The 21,218-nt window shown below is 46.0% G+C and overlaps 12 protein-coding genes across 12 annotated transcripts; 6 read left to right on the top strand and 6 right to left on the bottom strand. All coding sequences in view use genetic code 12, as the record gives it.

Moving 5' to 3' along the window:
• Positions 1-88: 88 nt before the first annotated feature.
• NDC1 (Nuclear pore complex subunit) lies at positions 89-1,996 on the bottom strand (the record flags this gene model as incomplete). The annotated part of the gene is made up of 1 exon (XM_006687241.1): positions 89-1,996. The coding sequence occupies one exon, from the start codon at positions 1,994-1,996 to the stop codon at positions 89-91; it is 1,908 nt and encodes a 635-aa protein (XP_006687304.1).
• Positions 1,997-2,116: 120 nt separating this feature from the next.
• Positions 2,117-3,025, bottom strand: PSN45_004727 (uncharacterized protein; the record flags this gene model as incomplete). The annotated part of the gene is made up of 1 exon (XM_006686732.2): positions 2,117-3,025. One exon carries the CDS (start codon positions 3,023-3,025, stop codon positions 2,117-2,119), a length of 909 nt encoding a protein of 302 aa, XP_006686795.1.
• Positions 3,026-3,096: 71 nt separating this feature from the next.
• On the bottom strand, positions 3,097-4,899 carry MUS81 (Crossover junction endonuclease mus81; the record flags this gene model as incomplete). The annotated part of the gene is made up of 1 exon (XM_006686733.2): positions 3,097-4,899. The coding sequence occupies one exon, from the start codon at positions 4,897-4,899 to the stop codon at positions 3,097-3,099; it is 1,803 nt and encodes a 600-aa protein (XP_006686796.1).
• A 66-nt stretch (positions 4,900-4,965) lies between these two features.
• Positions 4,966-5,238, top strand: PSN45_004725 (uncharacterized protein; the record flags this gene model as incomplete). Its single annotated transcript, XM_006686735.1, has 1 exon — positions 4,966-5,238. The coding sequence occupies one exon, from the start codon at positions 4,966-4,968 to the stop codon at positions 5,236-5,238; it is 273 nt and encodes a 90-aa protein (XP_006686798.1).
• A 236-nt stretch (positions 5,239-5,474) lies between these two features.
• Positions 5,475-5,897, bottom strand: PSN45_004724 (uncharacterized protein; the record flags this gene model as incomplete). Its single annotated transcript, XM_006686734.2, has 1 exon — positions 5,475-5,897. One exon carries the CDS (start codon positions 5,895-5,897, stop codon positions 5,475-5,477), a length of 423 nt encoding a protein of 140 aa, XP_006686797.1.
• A 231-nt stretch (positions 5,898-6,128) lies between these two features.
• Positions 6,129-8,698, top strand: uba3 (NEDD8 activating enzyme; the record flags this gene model as incomplete). Its single annotated transcript, XM_006686736.2, has 2 exons — positions 6,129-7,235; positions 7,379-8,698. The coding sequence occupies 2 exons, from the start codon at positions 6,129-6,131 to the stop codon at positions 8,696-8,698; spliced, it is 2,427 nt and encodes an 808-aa protein (XP_006686799.2).
• A 168-nt stretch (positions 8,699-8,866) lies between these two features.
• On the bottom strand, positions 8,867-10,069 carry PSN45_004722 (uncharacterized protein; the record flags this gene model as incomplete). The annotated part of the gene is made up of 1 exon (XM_006686738.2): positions 8,867-10,069. One exon carries the CDS (start codon positions 10,067-10,069, stop codon positions 8,867-8,869), a length of 1,203 nt encoding a protein of 400 aa, XP_006686801.2.
• Positions 10,070-11,512: 1,443 nt separating this feature from the next.
• On the top strand, positions 11,513-12,208 carry PSN45_004721 (uncharacterized protein; the record flags this gene model as incomplete). The annotated part of the gene is made up of 1 exon (XM_066158345.1): positions 11,513-12,208. The coding sequence occupies one exon, from the start codon at positions 11,513-11,515 to the stop codon at positions 12,206-12,208; it is 696 nt and encodes a 231-aa protein (XP_066014442.1).
• Positions 12,209-13,812: 1,604 nt separating this feature from the next.
• FET3 (ferroxidase fet3) lies at positions 13,813-15,675 on the top strand (the record flags this gene model as incomplete). The annotated part of the gene is made up of 1 exon (XM_066158344.1): positions 13,813-15,675. The coding sequence occupies one exon, from the start codon at positions 13,813-13,815 to the stop codon at positions 15,673-15,675; it is 1,863 nt and encodes a 620-aa protein (XP_066014441.1).
• A 321-nt stretch (positions 15,676-15,996) lies between these two features.
• On the top strand, positions 15,997-17,472 carry PSN45_004719 (uncharacterized protein; the record flags this gene model as incomplete). The annotated part of the gene is made up of 1 exon (XM_006686741.2): positions 15,997-17,472. The coding sequence occupies one exon, from the start codon at positions 15,997-15,999 to the stop codon at positions 17,470-17,472; it is 1,476 nt and encodes a 491-aa protein (XP_006686804.1).
• A 125-nt stretch (positions 17,473-17,597) lies between these two features.
• dpm2 (Dolichol phosphate-mannose biosynthesis regulatory protein) lies at positions 17,598-17,903 on the bottom strand (the record flags this gene model as incomplete). The annotated part of the gene is made up of 2 exons (XM_006687242.2): positions 17,598-17,846; positions 17,901-17,903. 2 exons carry the CDS (start codon positions 17,901-17,903, stop codon positions 17,598-17,600), a joined length of 252 nt encoding a protein of 83 aa, XP_006687305.1.
• Positions 17,904-18,010: 107 nt separating this feature from the next.
• Positions 18,011-21,187, top strand: SRO7 (Lethal(2) giant larvae sro7; the record flags this gene model as incomplete). The annotated part of the gene is made up of 1 exon (XM_006686742.1): positions 18,011-21,187. One exon carries the CDS (start codon positions 18,011-18,013, stop codon positions 21,185-21,187), a length of 3,177 nt encoding a protein of 1,058 aa, XP_006686805.1.
• Between the last annotated feature and the right edge of the window lie 31 nt (positions 21,188-21,218).

Below are 21,218 nucleotides of genomic sequence, written 5' to 3'. Positions count from 1 at the left end.
CGTCAATAATTCGAAGTGCCTACCAATATAAATCTTAGACACCATTTTCAAGATGACTGTAACTTTTATAAGTACTAAGGCGTATATACTACTTCTTCTGGCGAGTGGCTATTTCCTCATCAATGACTCGTTTAGCTAATTTGAAGCATGGGGCAGACAAAAGCAAGTCGTTCAACTTGTAGTTGTAGGCCACACAAAGAAGCTTAAAATTGAATAACGTCAAATCATGCAATAGTGTGATCAAGTGTTTGGAGTGCACCACATCGGCCTTCCGCTGCCCAAGCGTCAAAAATACTGATGCCGGCAAATGGTCCACGTACACAGCACATCCTCTAATAGGCCTTTCAAGAAGATTCAACGCATCGGAGATGTGCTGGTTGCTGATGCTGAAATTACGGTCTTCTTCTATGGCATGTACCAAGAGATTAGCTACCGAGATGACTGCATTGCCGTAGTTGACGGCGTTCAACACCCGACTTTCTGTGTCCCTTTTGAGCGACACCCTGAACGGTATTCCGAGGCTCGTAGCCAAAAAGTTGTTTCTGTATACTTCCACCACGTTCAACACCTGCTTGATCACCGGCTTTAATTTGGCCACCACCACCGACTCGTCCTTGGCTTTGGACTCCGATAAGAGCGACGCCAATAAGCGGTTCAAGGGTATCAACAAATGCTTGTCGATGAGTTCAAAGTACTTTTGCTGATTCGATTGGGTCGGTTTTGCACCCACTTTTTTCAGAGCATCCACCAACTCATCGTACAGCCGGACATTGCTGTCTGGTAGGCGCTCCGTATTCATCACGAACGAGTTGCCAAAAATCCCTGACTGGTCGCTCCTGATGTCGTCCTTCACCTGGAGCTGGCTCTTTTGTAGTACCTTCGCATCTGCGCTCGACCTGTAGTTGATTCTTTGTGTGGTCTGTTTGATCAAAATCGTGCACTCGTCCAAGATAGCGGGCCAGATAAACCTGTTGGTAGAATGGGCACTGTAGATGGCGGTTCTTAGCTTGACACCTTCAGGAGTGTTGACGGTCGAGATGTATGCTAGTTCTTGAAGTGCAGTCAACTTGCTCAACTGGTTATTCGGATCTGTGTTCCGCAATCCACTTAACAACGTGTTGATGGGGTCCGAACTGTAGGTGCTGATCGGTTTCTTACCGTCCAAACACCCAATGGAAGCGTAGACGTTGAAAAAATGGTTGACCATTTCCCAGGCGAATATCACGTTGAACGACATGTATGCCAAGTTTACCAACGTTTTGAACGTCAAGCCCAACTTAGGGGTTCTAGTGTCCAACCCTAACACGAAGAGCCACACGGTTCCCAATCTATACAAAACAGCCCGAGAAAACCAATACACCACTGGCACACTCACCACACAAACAGTGTTGATGACCACCGAATGGCTCAATAACTCCGGTACTTTCACTGTCAAAGCACTCTTGGGGTCCACCCTGCTGATACCGTACTTGAAATCGAGTCTGTTCCTTTCAAACACAAACTGCTGTAAAGTGTACACAAACGCAATGACAACACTATAGAACCACAGGTATACCCATTGGTCGTTGGCCTTGGGCTTCACATCGTATTCCTTGGAGATGATGTAGTAGTTGGTGAACAACCCGATCTGGACCAGAAACACCGTTGTCAACGTCAATGAAGATGCCAAGTACCCAATGAAACTCAACCAGAAACTCAGGCCGGTGACACAGTTGTAAAAATGGGAACCCAAGGTTCGGTGGTGTGAGTAGTTGACCGTTATGGTCCGAGAACGTACCTCCTTGATGATATAGAGAGCAACAAACACAATAGGGCCTTTAGCAAAGATCATCACAAGGTTCCACCAGAGCTTCCCGTATGGAAACGCCAACGCCAAACACACGAATCCGGCCAATAACGCGGTGATGTTGTTGACAAACTTCAATCTCTTGTGTAAAACCTTGGCAAAAAGCTCCTGATACGCGGCGGCTCGTTTTTTCCCACTCACCTCTGACATTTGTATCTGTTTATCTGGTTTGTACTTCAGTAAAGAGTGTTTTGAGAGTTTTTTTGTGCGCGCAGCGTCGCGGCTGCGAAGTGAAAAATTATGTCAATTATTCTATATGTACAAGGAGGACTAGTATTGGTTGTTGTGAATGGCAATTTCAGCCTGGCGTTTGAGTTTTTCAAGTTCACCGTCAATGGTGTCCCGGACGACATTCAAGCCGGGTTTTCTGTTGATTTGTCCGTGAGCAGCATCTAAAATGGCGTCTTCGTTCTCACTCAACGTCACGTTAGAGTCTTTTGACCCGTTTAACCTGTCTTTAACAGACATGGCCGACAAATTGAACTTGTTCAACCTGATCTCAAACGCTTCGGTGATGGCTTTTTCCAACTGGGCTTCCGTGGTGACAAAGCTGCTGGCCTGGTGGTATAAACCTAGCAACTGCTCAGCCCTGGATTCTTTGACTTCAAGCTCCCGGCTCTTTCTGTTGAATGCTCGTTTGTGTTCCAACAATGCCTGTTCCGTAGGAGTTCTTTGTCTCATTATGGGCCCTTGTAAATACGATTCAATCGTAGGTAAGGTCAATTTGGTGGCTTCGGTCTCTTCATACTCCTGCTTGCTCTGTTCCGCTTGTTTGGCTTCGGCGGCACGCTTGGCTTCCAACTCATCGATCTTTTTCAACCGTTCGTATTCTTTCAAGTATGCGGTTCTCAAATGCTCTCTGCGGATGTCACCTACCTTCAACTTCCATATTTCTTCGTCCTTCAACTGGGTGGTGTCGACATTCTTGGGTGTTCTTTCATCTATGGTCTTTCTGATTCGTTCTTCGACCGTCACCACTTTTTTAGGCTCAACTTTGCGGTGGAAGGAGAATCCTTTCTTAACTGGTAAAGGAACAGAGTCAGCATAACCCTGTTCGATGGAAGCGTGATGGGCTTTTTCTTGTTCTGTCATGGGTTTTATAGGGTTGGACTTGAAGATGGCACGAGGCTTGGGCAAGATACCCGACTTTCCTCCATACTTTAATGTGCGGTTCCCCATGCTTATGGTGTTAAGGTGGAAAAAACTTTTCATTCGCGAGTGCGATTTGAAACCACAGCGCCGGCGCACGACTAGCGTTTGCCCCAAATGTCGTACACTTTTTGCAGCAATGCCTTACCAATCTTTTTGTTACCAAATTCGTGGGTAAATGCCTTGGACAAGATGGTTGCATCATTGGGGTTAGCCGTGAAAAAGTCCAAAAGCAGTTTGGGGGTAGGGAATTTCTGTTGAATTGATTGGGCTCTCTCGAGCGAAACTCCTCGAATCGCCAAAAGCATCGACAAGAACATTTCTTTGACGGTAAACATCTGAGACTTGGCCAACGATTCTTTGAAGTTCGAGTACAAGTGGCAGCACTCGTACACAGAACCATATTTTCTCTCTTCAAATTGGTGTCGGAACATCTCCATGATGTCTCCATACTGCTTTTGGCTCTTTATGACTCGAGGCTTCATTACAATCAATTTCTGTTTCTTCTCAGTGTTCACCTCCTTAATCACGTCGGTAAGAGATGCCAAAAATGCGGTGGTTTCGTCAAGGGTTTTAAACTTCTTCAACTGGAAGTTAGAGAATATCATCGTCATGGACTGGGCCGTTTGAAGATTTCTCGTGAAGTTCTGTAATCGGGAAATCTCCGACATTCCTTCTTCGACCAAGTAGTAGAACCTTTTCATCATCGACCGGGTGAGTCTGACCTTCTGTTCGATGAACCGACCATCCTTAATGGAGCTGGCGAGGTCATCAAGCCTTTTTCTCTCACAAATGGTGTTTAAAATCGCTTCTTCCCCCGATTTCTTGTGCCTGGCGATCCACGCTATGTCCCCCACCACCAACGGGCGCACCTCACACTTGACACCCATGGTGGTAAAGCGATTTTCAAAGTATTCTCTGTCATTACGGGACCGAACTTCACGGTTATCCACGATTAGAATCACCTCGTACTCATCGTGGTACCATATGGAGTACTTGATATCATTTAGGAGCCGCTTCTTCGAGTCATGGCGAGGCTGGGGCGGTGTGGGCTTTGGCGGCGAGGGTAGAGCCTTGATGGGGGAAGAATTGAGTAGGTCTGGAGGAAGCATATCTTTGGAAGAATTGATCCAGTCAGGGGCAAGCAAGTCTTTGGGGTTCGACACTAGCTCAATCCCAGTGCTATTCGACAAGCTGTGGTCGGATGAGACGTGTAAACCATTATCAAATGACATCACATGTACTTTTTCGTTGATGGGAGACGAGTGCAACCCTTCCACCACCTTCAACCGTTTGGCAACCTCAATTCCTTCATCGGTGATATGCCATAGCGTGCGCCGGCCGGTGAACGACACCAACTCGTGTTTTTCCAACACCTTGATCGAGTTCCACGCTGAATAGAAATCATTGTTGCTGGGGTTACTGTTGAAAGAACTATCACAGTATTTGGCAGCCACGTCTATGATTTCATGTTTTTTCAAGCCCGACCGGGTCTTGTCCTTAAAGTACAACGCCAAGAGGATGGCGTAGCCTCCCGACCGCTTTCGGGGGACATATTGGGCGAGTTTCCGCTTCTTCTTGGGTTTTTCGACAGATTCACCAGTTTCTTTCCGTTTGAAGTGGTTGAACTCCGGGTCAAACAGCTCGGGGACCTTATATCCATTGGTCTTGCAGTATGAAACAAGGTGTTTCAGGAAATTGGCCACCGTTTTATCCCCTACGTTCTGGATCAGCTTGAGGGTCTTGGGGTCCTTGATGGGATCCACAAACTGCTTGACGTACACTAGCGCCCGTGAGAAAACAAGCGCCAGTTGGTATCCCTTGTTGGACGCATCCTCAAACTGGGCGTGGAGCCAGTCGACCACCAACTGTTTGACGTCGCCGTTATCAGGGAATGCATTCATGAAGATGCTATAGTAAATATGTCTCAGCTAAACACGCGCGCACTATCATTTTCTTTCTCATCGAACATGTCGGGCAGAGAAAGAGGATCCAACAGGGCCATGCATACGCCCATCCACACCATCTTCACGTGCTTGCAGCAGCGGTTGACGGTGTCGGTGTGGTTATACGAGCAGACACAATCGCGGATCGAGGGCAAAATCCGTGGGTTTGATGAGTTTATGAATATTGTTTTGGACGATGCGATTGAGGTTTCGACCAAGGATGGAAGTAAGGAAGACCTTGGGAGGATAATGCTCAAGGGTGATAACATTACGTTGATTTCGTCACTCGAGCTTTAGGAAGGGTAAGCTGCTTGTACTATAGCATGTATTATAGATATACATTTATATTAGATTATGAAAGACTGTAGGGTTGGGTGCGGTGTGGACTTGTTTCTTATTGAGTTTCATTCTTCTTTTGGTGTTGGACTCTTCTTTTCGTGCTGGACTCTTCTATTCCTCTTGGACTCTTCTATTACCACCTCACACTTTCTTAGTACTCTTCTATACTATTATCTTTTCTTCTTATTTTCCACTCACAACACGCCCACAAAACTCACCCGCTTCTTCTTCCGTGGACTGTCTGAGTCCACGCTACCCACGTCCGAGGAGTTAATCTCGTTCATCTCCAACTCGTCGTCGTCAAACTGAGAAAGTCGCTCTTCACGCCGTTTCCGCCTCTCTTCTCTCAGCTCCTTGAGAATGGTCGTATTGTACTTGGTGATTCGCCTCCGCCGTTCATCGGCGTTGCGCTCCTTGCGTGATGGACTCTTTATAAATGCTTTTATACTGATATCTTCTTCTTCCAGATCGCATGTATCTCGAGAACCAGAACTCCGAGAACCCTCATTTTTCACACCAGACGCCTGACCACTTCTCGCCATCTCACCATACTCTTTCTCACCTTCACCCCGTCGTATCGGCGTATCTGTCAAAGTCTTATCATTTATGCTCTCCATGTTTTCACGCCAAAATCATCGCGCGCTCTTGTGCCAATTTATCACATTTTGTTTACCAACAGCCTAATCAGCTATTTGTACTTTTTGCAGAAGACACCGAAAATGAACGGGAACACCACAAACACCCCGTCAGTGCCACCTTCCAGCGCCTCAGCGCGTCCCCCCAACCCACAAGGCCCACCCAACCAGAGCAGACTACCTCCTCCAATGCCGCGTTCAGACGCGAATCGAATGGTGGGTGTAGCACAGTATTTTCCTCCCAACAAGCCATTCGAAGCGGTTCAGTTCACCAACGACCAGTTTACAGATATAAAGACGTCGCTCGACAAGACTTTGGGCCCGGAGTATGTGAGCTCACGTCCTGGCGGCGGTGGCACGTCTGTTGCGTATCTCGAAGGCTGGAGAGCCCTCAATATTGCCAACGAGATTTTTGGGTTCAACGGCTGGAGCTCAGCCATCGTGGGGTACACGCTAGACTTCTGTGATACCCTGCGAGATGGCCGTATTTCCATGGGCCTATCGGTGGTGGTTCGTGTGACTATAAAAGATGGTACTTACCATGAGGACATTGGATATGGGTACATTGATAATGCCAAAAGCAAGGCCGCTGCGTACGAAAAGTGCAAGAAGGAAGCACTTACGGACGGCGTTAAGAGATGTCTCCGTTGTTTTGGGAACGTGTTGGGTAATTGTTTGTACGATAAGGCGTTGATGTCGAAATTGAGAGGAATTCCCAAGAATACCACAGACCTAGGAGAGAATGATTTGTACCGAGACGACACGTTTACAAAGATACGGGACCAGCGGCAACATACAACAAAGGTAAATATCATGCCGGGGAAAGAAAAGGCAGAGTACAAACAGAAAGTAGACCACAAGCAGACAACAGACAAAGAAGAACTGAGTGCAGGCCACAAACAGCCACCACCGACGGACCCAAAAGAGGCCACCCCCGCCACCAAGCAGGCTCCCGGCCAAGACGAATTCGACGACTCGTTTCTCTTCAGCGACGACGCGGAAATGAACAAAATCGACGACTACGAAATGGAAATGATCATGAACAAAAGCGACAAAGAGAACGAGGAGCCCGACATCGACAACACATTCCACAAGACCAACGCACCCAAGGATGCAGTTGCCCCTCCAATTCCCTTCGAGGTGCCATTATTCGTAAGTGCCAAAAGAGCCGACCTCCTCAACACCACACCTTCAACCGACATCCCGCAGTTCGACCCCAAGTTCGTGTCCCCCAACATCCGCCGCACGTTGGACCCTACACGGTCAGCACCCGTGAGACGAAACGATATTTCTACGTCCCAGACCCCCAGTAAACCGCTTGTGCCGCTAATGTCCACCACCACCACCCCCTCCACCAAGCGCATGATCGGCATGCCACCTTCGCGAACGCCCGTTAAGCGCCTCCACAAGGATTAGCATTTTCATAGTATTTATAATCATCAAATTGATTCGCATTTTTGCAGCCTCAGTCGCACAAAACATTTTCAAGCCATATCATGAATCCTGGCATCGACTCACTTCTCCGTACCATTGGACCCTACAACGGCGCCCCCAATGAGTACAACTACGAGTTTGCCAAGCAGCAGCTCCGCTCCTCCAAGATATTGGTGATTGGGGCCGGCGGCTTGGGATGTGAAATCCTCAAGAACCTCGCGCTCACCGGCTTCACCGACATCCACATAATCGACATGGACCTGATCGACCTCAGCAACTTGAACCGCCAGTTTCTCTTTCGCAAAGAGGACATCAACAAGTCCAAGGCCGAGGTAGCCGCCCGGTTTGTCAAGCTGCGGGTCAAGAACAGATTTCTCAAGATTGTTCCCTACTACGGGCGCATTCAGGACAAACCAGTGGAATACTATCAACAATTTAGTTGCATCATCTGCGGCCTCGACAGCGTGGAGGCACGGCGGTGGATTAACGCTACGGTGGTGGCGATGGTGGGTCCGGCCATGGAGAACCTCGTGCCCATCATCGATGGTGGTACCGAAGGGTTTCGTGGCCAGTCCCGTGTGATCATTCCTACCGTCACCTCGTGCTACGAGTGCACCCTTCACATGTTGACACCCAAAGTCACGTATCCCGTGTGCACCATCGCTAACACGCCACGGTTACCAGAGCATTGTATCGAGTGGGCCAGTGAGCTCGCGTGGGGGCAGAAGTTCTCCGTCAAGTTCGACGCCGATAACGAGCAGCACGTCGACTGGGTGTTTGAGCAGGCACAGGCCCGTGGCCGCCAGTTCCACATCGGCGGCATCACCCGGTCTTTGACTTTGGGGGTCGTCAAGAGCATCATCCCGTCCATTGCATCCACAAATGCCATCATTGCTGCTTCTTGTTGCAATGAAGCATTCAAGATTCTCACCGATAATAATGGCCATTTGGACAATTATATGATGTACTCGGGCGATGACCTGGTGTTTACGTATACTTTCGAAGCTGCCAAAAACCCTGGATGTCCTGTTTGTGGCACCCAGACCAAAACTGTCCGGTGCCAGAATTGGTGGACGCTAGAGACGTTTATCCTGGAGATGCGGACGATGCCAGAGCTCCAGGTGAAGAACCCGTCTCTATCGACAGCTGGTACCAAGCTTTACTTTGCGGCACCGCCGTCATTGTACGAGGCTACGAAGCAGAACTTGTGCAAGCGGGTGAAGGATCTCGTGAGCGAAGACGATGAGATTGCGATTACGGATCTGAGTTTGCCCATCAGCTTGCGGGTCAAGTTGGAGTTTGAGGGGCCGGAGAGCGAGCCGGCGAACATCGATGTGTTGGTATCGTAGTATTCTAGAGGTCGCATCAGCATCCATCACCTATAACAAGCACTTTAGTGTTTTCGTCACTACACTTACGTGTTTCATCACTAATCTTGCGTGTTTTGTACCTCATCTTTTCAACTCTACGCTAATCTATCACATTACCAATATATTCCCACTAGATAGTTCTAGCTCTCACCAATCCCGCATCTTCTCCACAAGCATCCGATTGAACTCGGTCGCATTATCCAAATACACATGGTGTCCGGCATCAGCAATTTCCACCACCGTCGAAGACTTTCCCGACCGCCGGAGCCGCTCGCTGCACACCTCTCCACCGTGCACATTCATCCAGTCGTCCTGGCCGTACCACCAATCGAACTGGCAGTTACACCGCTCGATTTTGCGGTCCACCATCGGGTGCCGCGGGTTTGCGCCCGGCTTGAGAAGATAATTTAACATGTACTCGCCCGACCCCCGGGCCTGGAAGATTCCGTACACGTATTTGTGGAGCGAAACCCGCTCAGAGTCCGGAAGCTCACTGAACCGCCGGTAGCTCCATCCGCTCACCAATTTGGACCCATAGAAAGATGCCTTGCGCACAAGAGAAAACGGACTTATGTTTCTTTCCCACAACCGCTCAAAATACGCCGGAATCACAATCGGCTTCTTGTGGTCGATGATTCCCCCCGGTGAAACCATTACAAGCCGCCGGCAGAAATCGGGGTCAACATTGATACCGTAGCTGGCCATTAAATATGCGCCCATGGAATGGGCCATCACGAGGGCATTTTGGCGGGGGATCTGGCGCCGGCGCATCCACGTGGCGAATGAATCGTGGAACCATGCCTCCACCTGCTCAAATGATGTGGGGGTGAACGGGGGCCGTGATGAACATCCGTAGCCAAATAAGTCAATGGCATGAACCACCCAGTTATCCATGGTGACGGCTCCAAAGTTCTTCAAAAAGAGCCCTAAGCCCGACCCATATCCGTGCACCATTACCAAGTGGTTGGCGGATGCGTAGGCCTTTTTGGTTTTGTGGTTGGGATAGATCACGTACTCATTGATGTAATTGTTGTTCTCATCAATAGGAACCTGAATAACCTCCGAGCTGCGGCCGTCTTTGTCAGGGTTGGGATAGAACGGAAGCGTCGACAAGAGGTTATGCTGAAACAGGAACAAATCGTCCTTGACTTTGTAATCTTGAATGCTTTCGTGGATGCTTAGTGGAAAGGTGTTTGAGAAGAGTTTGTTGAGGGGGACGGAGATGGGAGGAGTTGACCGCTTATAGTGGTTTATTTTCGGGGTTCTGGCTGTGGGAGTGCTAGAACTGGCGGTTCCTTTCCTTCGGAGAAGGTTGGTGACCGGGTTATTGTAAAACTTTCGAACATCCATGCGTAGAGCAATGTGCCAACGAATTCGCGCATCGAATCCGAAACATGGAGAGCGAATGGCTGCAAAGCGATGGCTGCGACCACAGAACGAAGAGTTTAAAAAATTATGGCTAAAGGAAAATTTAGATAAGGACATTCCATGGACAATTCGGTGATGCCAAGTAGGAACTTCCACACGTACACAAATGGTTGCACAAGTACGATACGAGTGCGTCGTGCAAATACCACATTTCGAAGGGCTTCTACCCCCATTGTGCTCCATTGGTACCCTCTCCCAATTCAGCAGGACGATGCATGTCATCACTACACTTCTCTCAATTCAGCAGGAAGATACAAGTCACCACTACAAATCCTTTAAATTCTCTCCACTTAAATGTAAGTTACCGTATAATTATGCAAGTCCATCTATATATACGCGCAGTCCATTCCTATTCTCTCTTCAAGCTTTGATGATTTTACTGGTCTTTCTTTGGATACTTTTGACACTTGAGATAATAGCGATCTATTGTTTTTGCTTCACATTGATGTGTGTCCGTTTATTTGTTTATTTCAAAACCTTCCAACTTAGGGAAGATGTATATGAATACTTGGATTATAAAACCACTTTCCCTGGCCACTTTCCATTGGAATATAAGCAGTAAGCAAACTTGTTGGGTTCATTCGGGTGCGATGATTCCAAGTATAGCACAATTGATTGTTATGAAGTGTTAAAAGAAATATCTAGTCTTTTTGGTCCCAAGGTGGTGCAGTTTGTTCTCTCAATGCCCATGGTAGCTTACAAAATTGAAGACATCGAAACTCTTCCTTTTTCAGCCAGGCAAAGTTTCGATCCATTTAGTAACGAATTAAGACCTGATGTGAACCCGGTTTTAGTCACTGAAATCCCTTACAATGATATCAAGGAAACATTGCACTCTTTTGTTCACGATACAAGACGTAGAGGGTGATATGTCTAAGGAATCAATGAAAGCTATTGTACACAATTGTTCCTGGGTTGTAAAGATGACCTTTCATATGTATTCTATCACGATGTTGTCAGGGAAATCTGTTCTTTTCTTAACTTGAGAGTAAACCGCAAAGATCCTTTGCACACTGAAAACTCTCCATTGGTACCAGCTAATATGTGTATCAGGGACATATTGACTCCAGATTTTACCGTCTATGATGGGGATAATATTTTGTGTGTGAGTTTGATGAAAAATCCTGCGTTATTACCTCTAGAATAATGGGCCCATTTAACATCCGAATCGCTGTGCTCAGATGACATAGGAGGAAAAGTAAAACAGCTCCAATCGTATATGATAGCTGCCTCCGTGAGGAACGGAATCTTGTGTGATGAGTACCACTTGATTCTTATCGAATTCAATAGGAATTTCGATGACTATAAACCTAACACAAATTTTGAAGAGCCCCAGCCTAAGCCAAAAGAACAAACAGTGGCCAGATGAAGAAACTAAAGCTCACAGGTACGCCAAAGCTTGGTATTGCCTTCAAATCAAGAATTTTGAATGTGCACAGTAGTTGTCCAACATTCTTTGAAGGTTTAATCTACATTCTTCAGAAGGCGAAGCAGAATAATGAGGGCACTGAAGCTTTCAAGTTTTACCAAAATTTACCGGCTCCGTTGGTGTCGGTAGAGAATCCAATGAGAGCAGTTGAGCAGGTTGAAGATTTGGCTCGGAGTCGGTATGGCCTTATCCTTAGGCCTAAAATTCTTGACAACTGTAAAACTCTAAGTCCTGACCCATATACCCACCACCAGTCAGAGGTCAAATGGCTAACTTACAACTCGGGGGCAGAGTTGTTGCATCTGTCGAAATCTTGTCTAACGTCACTCTATAAAGTGAAAGCCGGGTATTTGAAGGATGTCATTCTAGATGATACCAACGACCATGAATATGTGGTTGTGAAAATCTATAATCCCACTCGTTATGACGTAAGGAACGATAATGAGTTTGCCCAACATTGGGTTTGGGAGCACTATTGCCAAGAAATGCATGCAATTGAACGGCTTTTGAATTCTGAAGAGTATAATAACGTTTACTTGAGACATATGGATATTGAAGTCCAGTACCACCGAGGCTATGGGGAAGTGATAAAAGGTTATGCCATTATATCAAGGTTTATCCAATCCGAATAGATTCCAGATACTTTGGAAGTTTATAACCAAGCGAAGCAGCAACTCGAGGCTATTCACCAAGCTGGGGTTACTCATGGTGATATTGAAACGCTGCATTTATTGTTTGCAGACAAAGTCTATTTTATTGACTTTAGCTACTCAAGGATGATAAATAACGCTGATGTCGATAGACCGAGCTGTTGGATGGAGGTTAATTTCGACCATTTACGTTGTCTGTTTCGGGAAGTTTTTGGAGACATCTAGAAGAGTTGGTATTTTGTTTATAGGTAGGTGACTTAATGTTTACAAGTTCGCTTGCAGGTGCAACAGAGAACGCTGATTGTGCCTGATAGGACGATGCACACCCTGGTAGATTTGTTCTTTAATTGGAACAGGAAACTTTCCTCCGTCGATTCGGTCGAGGTGCAGAATTGCTCAGAATAACGTAGTTTTGGTATAAGTCCGCTCAAGATCCGAAAGCCTCCCGCGTACTCAACCACTGAAAACGGTAGTACCGATTACCCGATTTTCAAGTCTTGGCTTTCCTAAGCCGCTAGAATCCACGCATAGACTGCCCCCTCAGCCCACGACAAATGACATTGAATTCAACATACCCTCAGAGTGGGTGTTAGCCTTTAGTGTTTCTGCCTTACCAATTTAACATTTCAGCCCACTGGGGCTTCTGAGGCTTCTGAGTCCATCGTTCCCAATCGCTTTGTATGACATATAACTCTTTTTTATGAAAGATCCCCCCGGCAGCCAGATGCAGAGTTGCCGGTGAAAACGATTGACGTAACAGTGCACAAAACGCCTGTTTCTGCACAGTAGCCTTTCTGCCATTACATATGTGGTAAGTAACAACTGCACCCGAGCTCCGGTCTTGGGCCCCCGCCAATCAAAAGGCGACCCACCCCCCAAAGTTTATTCGCACGCCTCACTTCCGACAGGCAGATCAAAAGGCGGCCATTGGGGGAGGTCCCAGTGACAACCATAGCAAATGGTGATACCAGTCCCACCGCGCCTGCCAACCACCTTTACCGTACCTTGTGCCTACCAGTGCCAAGCCCACCTATCAAACTTGACTGGCGAAAATAAACCTAACAATAAGTACAGTTTCACAAACCTTAGCGAGCATCTCAACCAATGAAACGGCAGCGGCTTGCCACGAAAAATTTTGCACGCAGTGACAGCGATACGCATATTGACATGATTTTGACGGCCATTTGAATTCCATATAGCTGTCTCCATGCTTCAGGTGGCAAGGTCAATGACAGTGTATGCAGTGGAATGGGTGCTATATCCCAAACATCCACCAGCTTCCCCCTCTCAAATCGCCACAAAACTGGCTGGCCTATCAAATTCATGCTGAACGCCCAATAATATTATGCAAAAATAAAACGAAAAATAATTATCAGATTAATCAATGTGACAAAAATGGCATCCCTGGTCAAATTTCTCCATTGGCTAAAATTAATGGAAAATCCTCGTAAGTTGGGAACCTTGTCAGCAGGCTCATATAAATACTAGAGCACTTGTGAGCAGATTTTTTTCCTCTTTTTCTTCTCCAGCTTATTTCACTTTTATTTTGGGGATCGGATCTATTTGTGTTGCAGCAGCAAGCCAGTATGAAATTGTTGTCTCTAATTGTTTTATTCAGCTTTATCAGCTTTGGATATTGTAAAACTCACTACTGGAATTATACCGCCAATTATGTGGATGCTAACCCTGATGGAGTGTTCACCAGAAGGGCCCTTACTTTGAACGGGGAATGGCCTCCTCCTGTGTTACGGGTAGGAAAAGGTGATCGGGTAGTGTTTAACTTGACCAATGGGTTGGAAGACCAAAATACCACCATGCATTTCCACGGATTATTTCAACCAGGAAGTGCTCAAATGGATGGTCCTGAAATGGTAACTCAATGTCCAATTCCCCCAGGTGCTCACTTTGTGTACAACTTTACCGTTGGTGATCAGGTGGGTACATTTTGGTACCATTCCCATACGGCTGGTCAGCTTGGTGATGGTCTCAGAGGGGTTTTTGTCATTGAAGACGACGAATATCCATTTGACTTTGATGAAGAAATCACTCTTACAATTGCCGATTGGTACCATAAGAGCAGTGATGAACTTTCCAAGTCTTTTATGAGCTTGTACAACCCTACCGGAGCTGAGCCCATTCCGCAGAACTTTTTGGTCAACGACACCACCAACTTTACTTGGAATATCGAACCCAATAAGACCTACTTTGTCAGAATCGTCAATGTGGGTGCGTTTGTGTCGCAGTATCTTTATATGGACGACCACGAGTTTGAAATTGTCGAGGTGGATGGAATTTACGTCAACCCCAACACCACCGATATGCTTTACATCACCGTGGCCCAACGTTACGGGGTGTTGATTAGAACCAAGAGCAATACTGATAAGAACTATGCCTTTATGTCGGCCGTGGACCAGGATTTGTTGGATAAAATTCCAAAAGACTTGGTATTGAATCAAACCAGTGTCCTTGTATATGACGAGAATAACGATACCCCTGATCAATATTACGTGGATGCCTGGGACTTTTTCGACGACTTTTACTTGTCTCCTTACAACAATGAAACTCTTTACGAAGACCCTGACTTGACGGTCACGGTGGACGTGGTTATGGCAAACTTGGGTAACGGTGTCAACTATGCTTTCTTCAACAACATCAGTTATGTTACACCAAAGGTTCCAACCTTGTTGACACTTTTGTCCGCCGGAGACGATGCTACCAACGCTCTTATCTACGGTACCAACACCCATACTTATGTGTTGCAAAAAGACGACATTGTTGACATTGTCGTCAATAACCAGGATACCGGTAAGCATCCGTTCCACTTGCACGGACATGTTTTCCAGGTAATTTCCAGAGGTGAAGGAGTCCCTGATACCCTGTCTCCAGTGGCGTTCGATGCTGACTCGATGTCCGAATTTCCTGAATATCCAGTGTTGAGAGACGTTGTGTACGTCAACCCTCAATCGTACATGGTTTTGAGATTCAAGGCCGACCATCCTGGTGTTTGGTTTTTCCACTGTCATATCGAATGGCATTTGCGTCAAGGTTTGGCCCTTCAATTTGTGGAGGCTCCAGAAGACATTCTTAATGATTCTCGCCAGACCCTTACAGACAACCATAAGGATGTTTGTGATAAGGTTGGAGTGTCATGGAAGGGTAATGCTGCTGATAATGACAAGGACTTTACCGACTTGACAAACCAGAATGTCCAGGTCAAGCCCTTACCTGCTGGTTTCACTGCCAGAGGTATTGTGGCCTTGGTATTCTCGTGTATCTCTGCCTTCTTGGGTCTTGTGGCCATCGCTATCTACGGGGTGGCTGACATCAAGAACATTGAACAGAAGGTGGTAGAAGACATGGGATTGGACATTTCTGAGTTCAAGGAAGATGGTGTCGAAGGTGAAGGTGAATCTTCGTCTTTCTTGGACAGTCAAACTGGCCGTCAATAAGCAATGTGCTTACTTTTTAATTTGCTGAATTCTTTCGCTTAACATCGATAACAATGGGGTACCAGTGATGCTTTTAGGGTTTCGTGGATGTTGATTTTGGATAAAATTAATAATGTGTGTGTGAAATACTTCAACATCTGTGGCCTTTGCTATGTCCAAAAGCACCTGGTACTTTGTTTTGATCGATTCTTTTTGTATTAACGATCCCCAACGAAATAGCTCGACTCTCCTCCCCCCTAATATATACGCCCAATATCTGCTGTAAACCCGAAGTTAACTTTGGAGCTAGAAATACTGCGCGCAAAATCAATCTCCAACACCATGTTTGAAGCAGTATACATAGCTGACACAAATAACAACCTTGTGTATGAGTACCTCATCAACCTTTCATCGCCGTCGTTCAAATCGCTCATCAGCGTAGTGTCGTCCCTATCGGCAGATCCCAACAATATCATTGAAATCAACAAAAACTACTCGGTCTACAAATACACCACCTCCAACATCATCATTTACACCTTGAATGTTGCCAATATCAACCCAATGTTACCGTTCCATTTCATCCTCCAGTTGATAGATGTCATCCATGACTACTTTGGGTACCCGTTGGCCATTCCCAAAATCGAGTCCAATGATGATACTTTAACACTTTTGATTAGCCAAATGATAGATGACGGAATCCCCAACATCACCGATTTCAACCAATTGCGTGATATCGTTCCGTTTAGCAGCTTCCTCTCCAAGCTTCTAGGCAAAACCAGCCAGATGACTACCAATGCCATCAAGAAACTGACGTCAACATCCATATCAAATTTGCCCCGATCGCAAGATCTTAACACCTCTTCAATTCCCTGGAGAAGATCCAATGTCCGCCACACAAACAACGAAATGTATGTGGATGTTGTTGAGACCGTTGATGTGATCTTCAAGTCAGTGGCCAAATCCTTGGGCCTGGCTCAACAAGTTAAACAGTTTGATTCTGCATTTTATTCTACCAATTCCTCCTCCACCAGTCTGTACAGCAAAAGCTTGGTGCCGGTATCTAGCACTATAAACGGACAAGTTCTATTTACCAGTAGGCTTACGGGAGTACCGTGCCTTCAAATGATCTTGAATGTGGCTGGTCTCAATAACATCAACCCCAAGTTCCATCGATGTGTAAAACTCGACACATGGAAGCAAAACAACGGGACTTTATCGTTCATACCGCCAGATGGGAAGTTCACTTTGATAAAGTATTCCATCGACCTTGATCAATTCTCGAGAAAAGACCAATTGTCGATGTTGGGGAGTGTAAGTGTTGACTACAATTATGGGTTGGGGCTTCATAAAAACGAGTTTGAGGTCAAACTACAATTGCCGGTTATTAAGGGAGTGACGAAAATCGAAAACCTCCTGATCGAAATCAACGCTAATTATCTGAACTTGATAACCATCAAGTCCAGCAGATTGACCCATGGCGACTTCAGCTATAAGAGTAATGGAAAGGCAGAATGGAACTTGAGAAGTGTGACTCCGGGTGTGAATCCGATATTGTATGGTTCTATCATCACTGGTGACATGGAAACAGACTCCGAGACGTTTGATAGTGAGAGAACTACACAAGACAAGACATTTACAAAACCCGTCTTAAAGCCAGCATTCATTAAATTGTCTTATACCAACAAAGGGTCATTGCCTTCAGGAATAAAGGTAGACAGCTTAAAGATAGTCAGCGCGAAAGGATTGAGTGAGACCGTTAAGCCCTACAAAGGAGTGAAATACTTGACCAAAACTGGAGACTTTATCATTAGATCCTAGTACATATTTAACAATTTACAAATGCTTGTAAACTTCATTGAATTCGATTGACACTGTGTGTCTCATGGTGACGGTGCTAATGGGGCCGATTCCTGTAATAATGGGGCCGTTATTATCGGTCCTAGTTATTCGGCCTTCTTGGCCTTCTTCTTGTTAGATTCCTTGATCAAAACACTTCCCACAAAAGAACCCACGGCAACTCCCCCGATTAACAACAACAATAAGGGAAGCTTAATAGCATAGTCTCTTGGCAAGAAGAAACTCTGCAAGAAACTTGAATCATCAACAAAAGGTAACACTAACACCCAAGTAGAATAGTATACAAAGACAGCCACGGCAACACCAAGCATAGCCAAACCAACTAACTGATCAAACTGAAGAAACGTCAGTATAAGAGGTCACTCATCATCCTATAATGTCATACGTACCATTGTGAATACTTAAGATTTGAAATATCACTAGATATACCAAGTTGAAAATTGTATTTACGTGTTTCAAAATCAACTTCGCACTCCAACTTTCGCAATTAACCTACGCCATGTTCAACAAGCTAAAACTGAAAAAACTGCCTTTATCACTTAACTCGGTAAGTAATGCTATCAAGAACTCCAGCTCTTCCAACATATCGCCCGACTTGAACCCTAAGGACCTTCAAATCGACAACTTGATCCAGTACGGGTTAAAGGATCACCTGATCTTGGCGGTGGCTTACGACCCAGTTCAAAGTCTACTTGCGATATCCACCTCAAACAACGAAATTCGTGTCATAGGACAAAGCACAGTCGAAGTGGTATTTGAACTCAACTCTTCCAGTCCTATCATCGACTTGAGATTCATCAAAGGCATATACTTGGTGGCAGTTCTGGCTACTTCCACCATAACAATCTTCTCCTTGTACTCCAAACAAATATTAACCAATTATCTGCCTCCCGGCTCGATCAGCAGCGTCACGCTGGATCCGGGCTTGGATTGGATTGTAATTGGATTGACTAACGGCAGTTTTGTGTTCTACGACGTTGACCGCTTGAACCTTTCTCCATTAAGAGTCGATAACTTGCAGAAGAAGGTTTTGCCCAAAGAAAAGCTTTCTCCGGTGCTACACATCGAGTGGCATCCCAGAGATATAGGTGTTTTGTTGCTCACTTACTCACACTGTGCTGTGTTGTACTCCATCGCCAGTGGGGACGTAAAACAAGTATTTATCTACAATTTACCCAAAGGTGCAAGAGGATTCGACTGGGCTTTGAATGTTGCAAACAGTGGGAAGAAAAAGCTTTTCAGCAGTCCTAAGGAAGTGGTTCTGGAGGTGGTGGAGTCCCATTTCCACCCCAATGGTCTCCACATCGTTACGGTCCATGCCGACAATTCCATGGTGTTCTGGGATGCCAATTCAGGCACTTTGCTTGAAGCAAGAAGCATTTATGAAATAAACCTCCACAAGCCGGGAGCTCCAGTGCAAGCACCTCAGCATTTCTTACCGATCCAGTCGGTCAGATGGGTTTGTGGATCCGATCCCGAGTTGACCAAGCTCTTGATCTGTGGAGGTGATAGTGACCATCCAGACCGAGTTTATATTCTTGATTTTGGACTCACGTTAAAATACTCAATGACATCGCATGACAAACAAGGGGACTTCTACAGCAAACCTCAGAATGGCCAGAAGATGATGGCTATCAACTTCTACCAAAACAACACCGGAAAAGCCGAGTTCTTGGATAAGATAGTCCCATTGCCCCAGTTGGGGTGTCCCTACTTCAATGGTGGGCACAATCCTGGTTATATATTATTGAAGTCCAACCTCAACAACATCTATTTGTCTGTGTTTGGTGAATTGATGATCAACAACGATAACACCGACTTGGGCAAGTTGTTACTTCCTCCCACCATTGCGTTTGTCCATCCTCCTGTTACTTACAGTAAAGTCGAGCTCATCAAGAGAATCGACTGGTACGGGGTTCAGTCGAGTCGGATATCTACTGGTGTCAAGGCCAAAACCGAGTTGCTCTTACAAGGAGGAGCTGCTATCAACGAGAACATCATTAGATCCATCGGACATAATGATCATTACCGTAAGGTTTTGGTCACGGGTAATGAAGGAGGAATTGTGCGGTTGTTGGATATCACTAGAGGTGAAGTGGAAGAACAAGAAGGGTTGATCCAGATCAGCTTAAAGGAAACTTTGGTTGCCAACAGGTACGAAGACTTGAGCATATCGAGTGTTTCCTGTGCATTTGAGAGTAGGGATTTGGTTGTCGGTTTGGGAAATGGAAATGTAGTGTTGTGCAAATTCGGAAAGATCAACCCCAGCAGAAAGCCTTTGTCTCCAGATTACTCTGGATGTCCAGTTCAACATGCTAATGAGAATGCTAAGATCATCAACATCTCGGAAAGAATTAGAGGCACTTTTGCAGACTCATCAACCTTTCTACCAATGAACTTGATGGCCCTTGACCAGCCCGACGAAATCACCAGCCTCAAGGCTTGTGGGATTGGCTTTTGTGCGGTTGGGTATAAATCCGGAAGATTGGTGGTGTGTGACATTGGAAGAGGTCCAGCCATCATTTACAATATGGAGTCTATTGCCAAATTGGTACCAACCGCATCTGCTGGCTGCTATGCCACCTCCATGGAGTTCTCCATCATGGAGTATGCTCAGGAAGGATATTCGTCCATTTTGTTGATTGTCGGAACCAACGAAGGAGGAAACTTGTTGTACTTCAAGATCTTGCCTCAGGCAAATGGAGGGTTCGAGGTGATGCTTGCTGACAAGACGATGAAATTGAACTACAGATCGTCAGAAGACAGTTGCATTAAAGAAATCATTCCCATCAGTAGCAAAGGAGCTTCTACCGTGCCCACTCTAGATGTGTTCAACAAGTTGAGTCAAGGCATTTTGATTCCAGGATATTTGATTCTAGCTTCTGACAAAGATATTCGGGTTTTGAAACCACCAAAGCAAAAGTTGGCTCACAAGGTTATCGAAGAGCATTGCTGTAGCGCCGGGGTGGTTGATATTGGTGCTAAAGGAGTGATTTTGGCATCGGTGTTGAGAACCGGTTTTATCAAGTTGAGCAACTTGCCGGCATTGGCAGATATCACCGACTATAAGCTCTCCAAGGACCTTGTTAAGTCGTATGACTTGAACTCGATCTCCAAATCCAACGTGTTGAGAACTGGAGATCTCTACGTACGTACTGGAGAATCCGAGTTCATCAACTTGGCCTTATCGATAAAGGATCCTAGACGCAAAAACAAGGATACCACCGATTTGTTGTTCAACGAAAACAGCGTTATTCCGCCCAAACCAAGTGTCAGCGCATTGCAATGGGCCAAGGGAGCATCTACCGTCATCTCGGTACCTGACTTGAATGCATTGATTGGAGGACCCAACCGGAAACCTGCCAAACACCCAGAGAGTCAAATGGCCTTCAATATCAGTCCAGAAAACAACCAGACGGCTGGCTACGGTAACACCTACGGCGGTGTTGAAAGAAGCGATGATGGTCGTGGTTACAAGGAACCTGTGAGGAAAGATGGCACCACCAGGAACTTTGGACTGACCGGGTTCATGAAGAGTCTACAAACAGGGGTTGAGCAGATGGAAGAGAGCCTCAATGGATATGCCAATTCCATGAGTGAAACCATGAATGAGTCTCTTGAAAGTCAAAAACGGCTGATGTACTCATCGGCCTTCAAGAGCAAGTTTGGTTTTTAGTCGCGATGTTTACCATTTTGTCTAAAATACA

The sequence above is a fragment of the Yamadazyma tenuis genome, chromosome 6, assembly GCF_029203305.1.
Source record: "Yamadazyma tenuis chromosome 6, complete sequence".
Lineage (NCBI taxonomy): Eukaryota > Fungi > Ascomycota > Pichiomycetes > Serinales > Debaryomycetaceae > Yamadazyma > Yamadazyma tenuis.
This window is presented reverse-complemented; position numbering and strand designations above follow the sequence as displayed.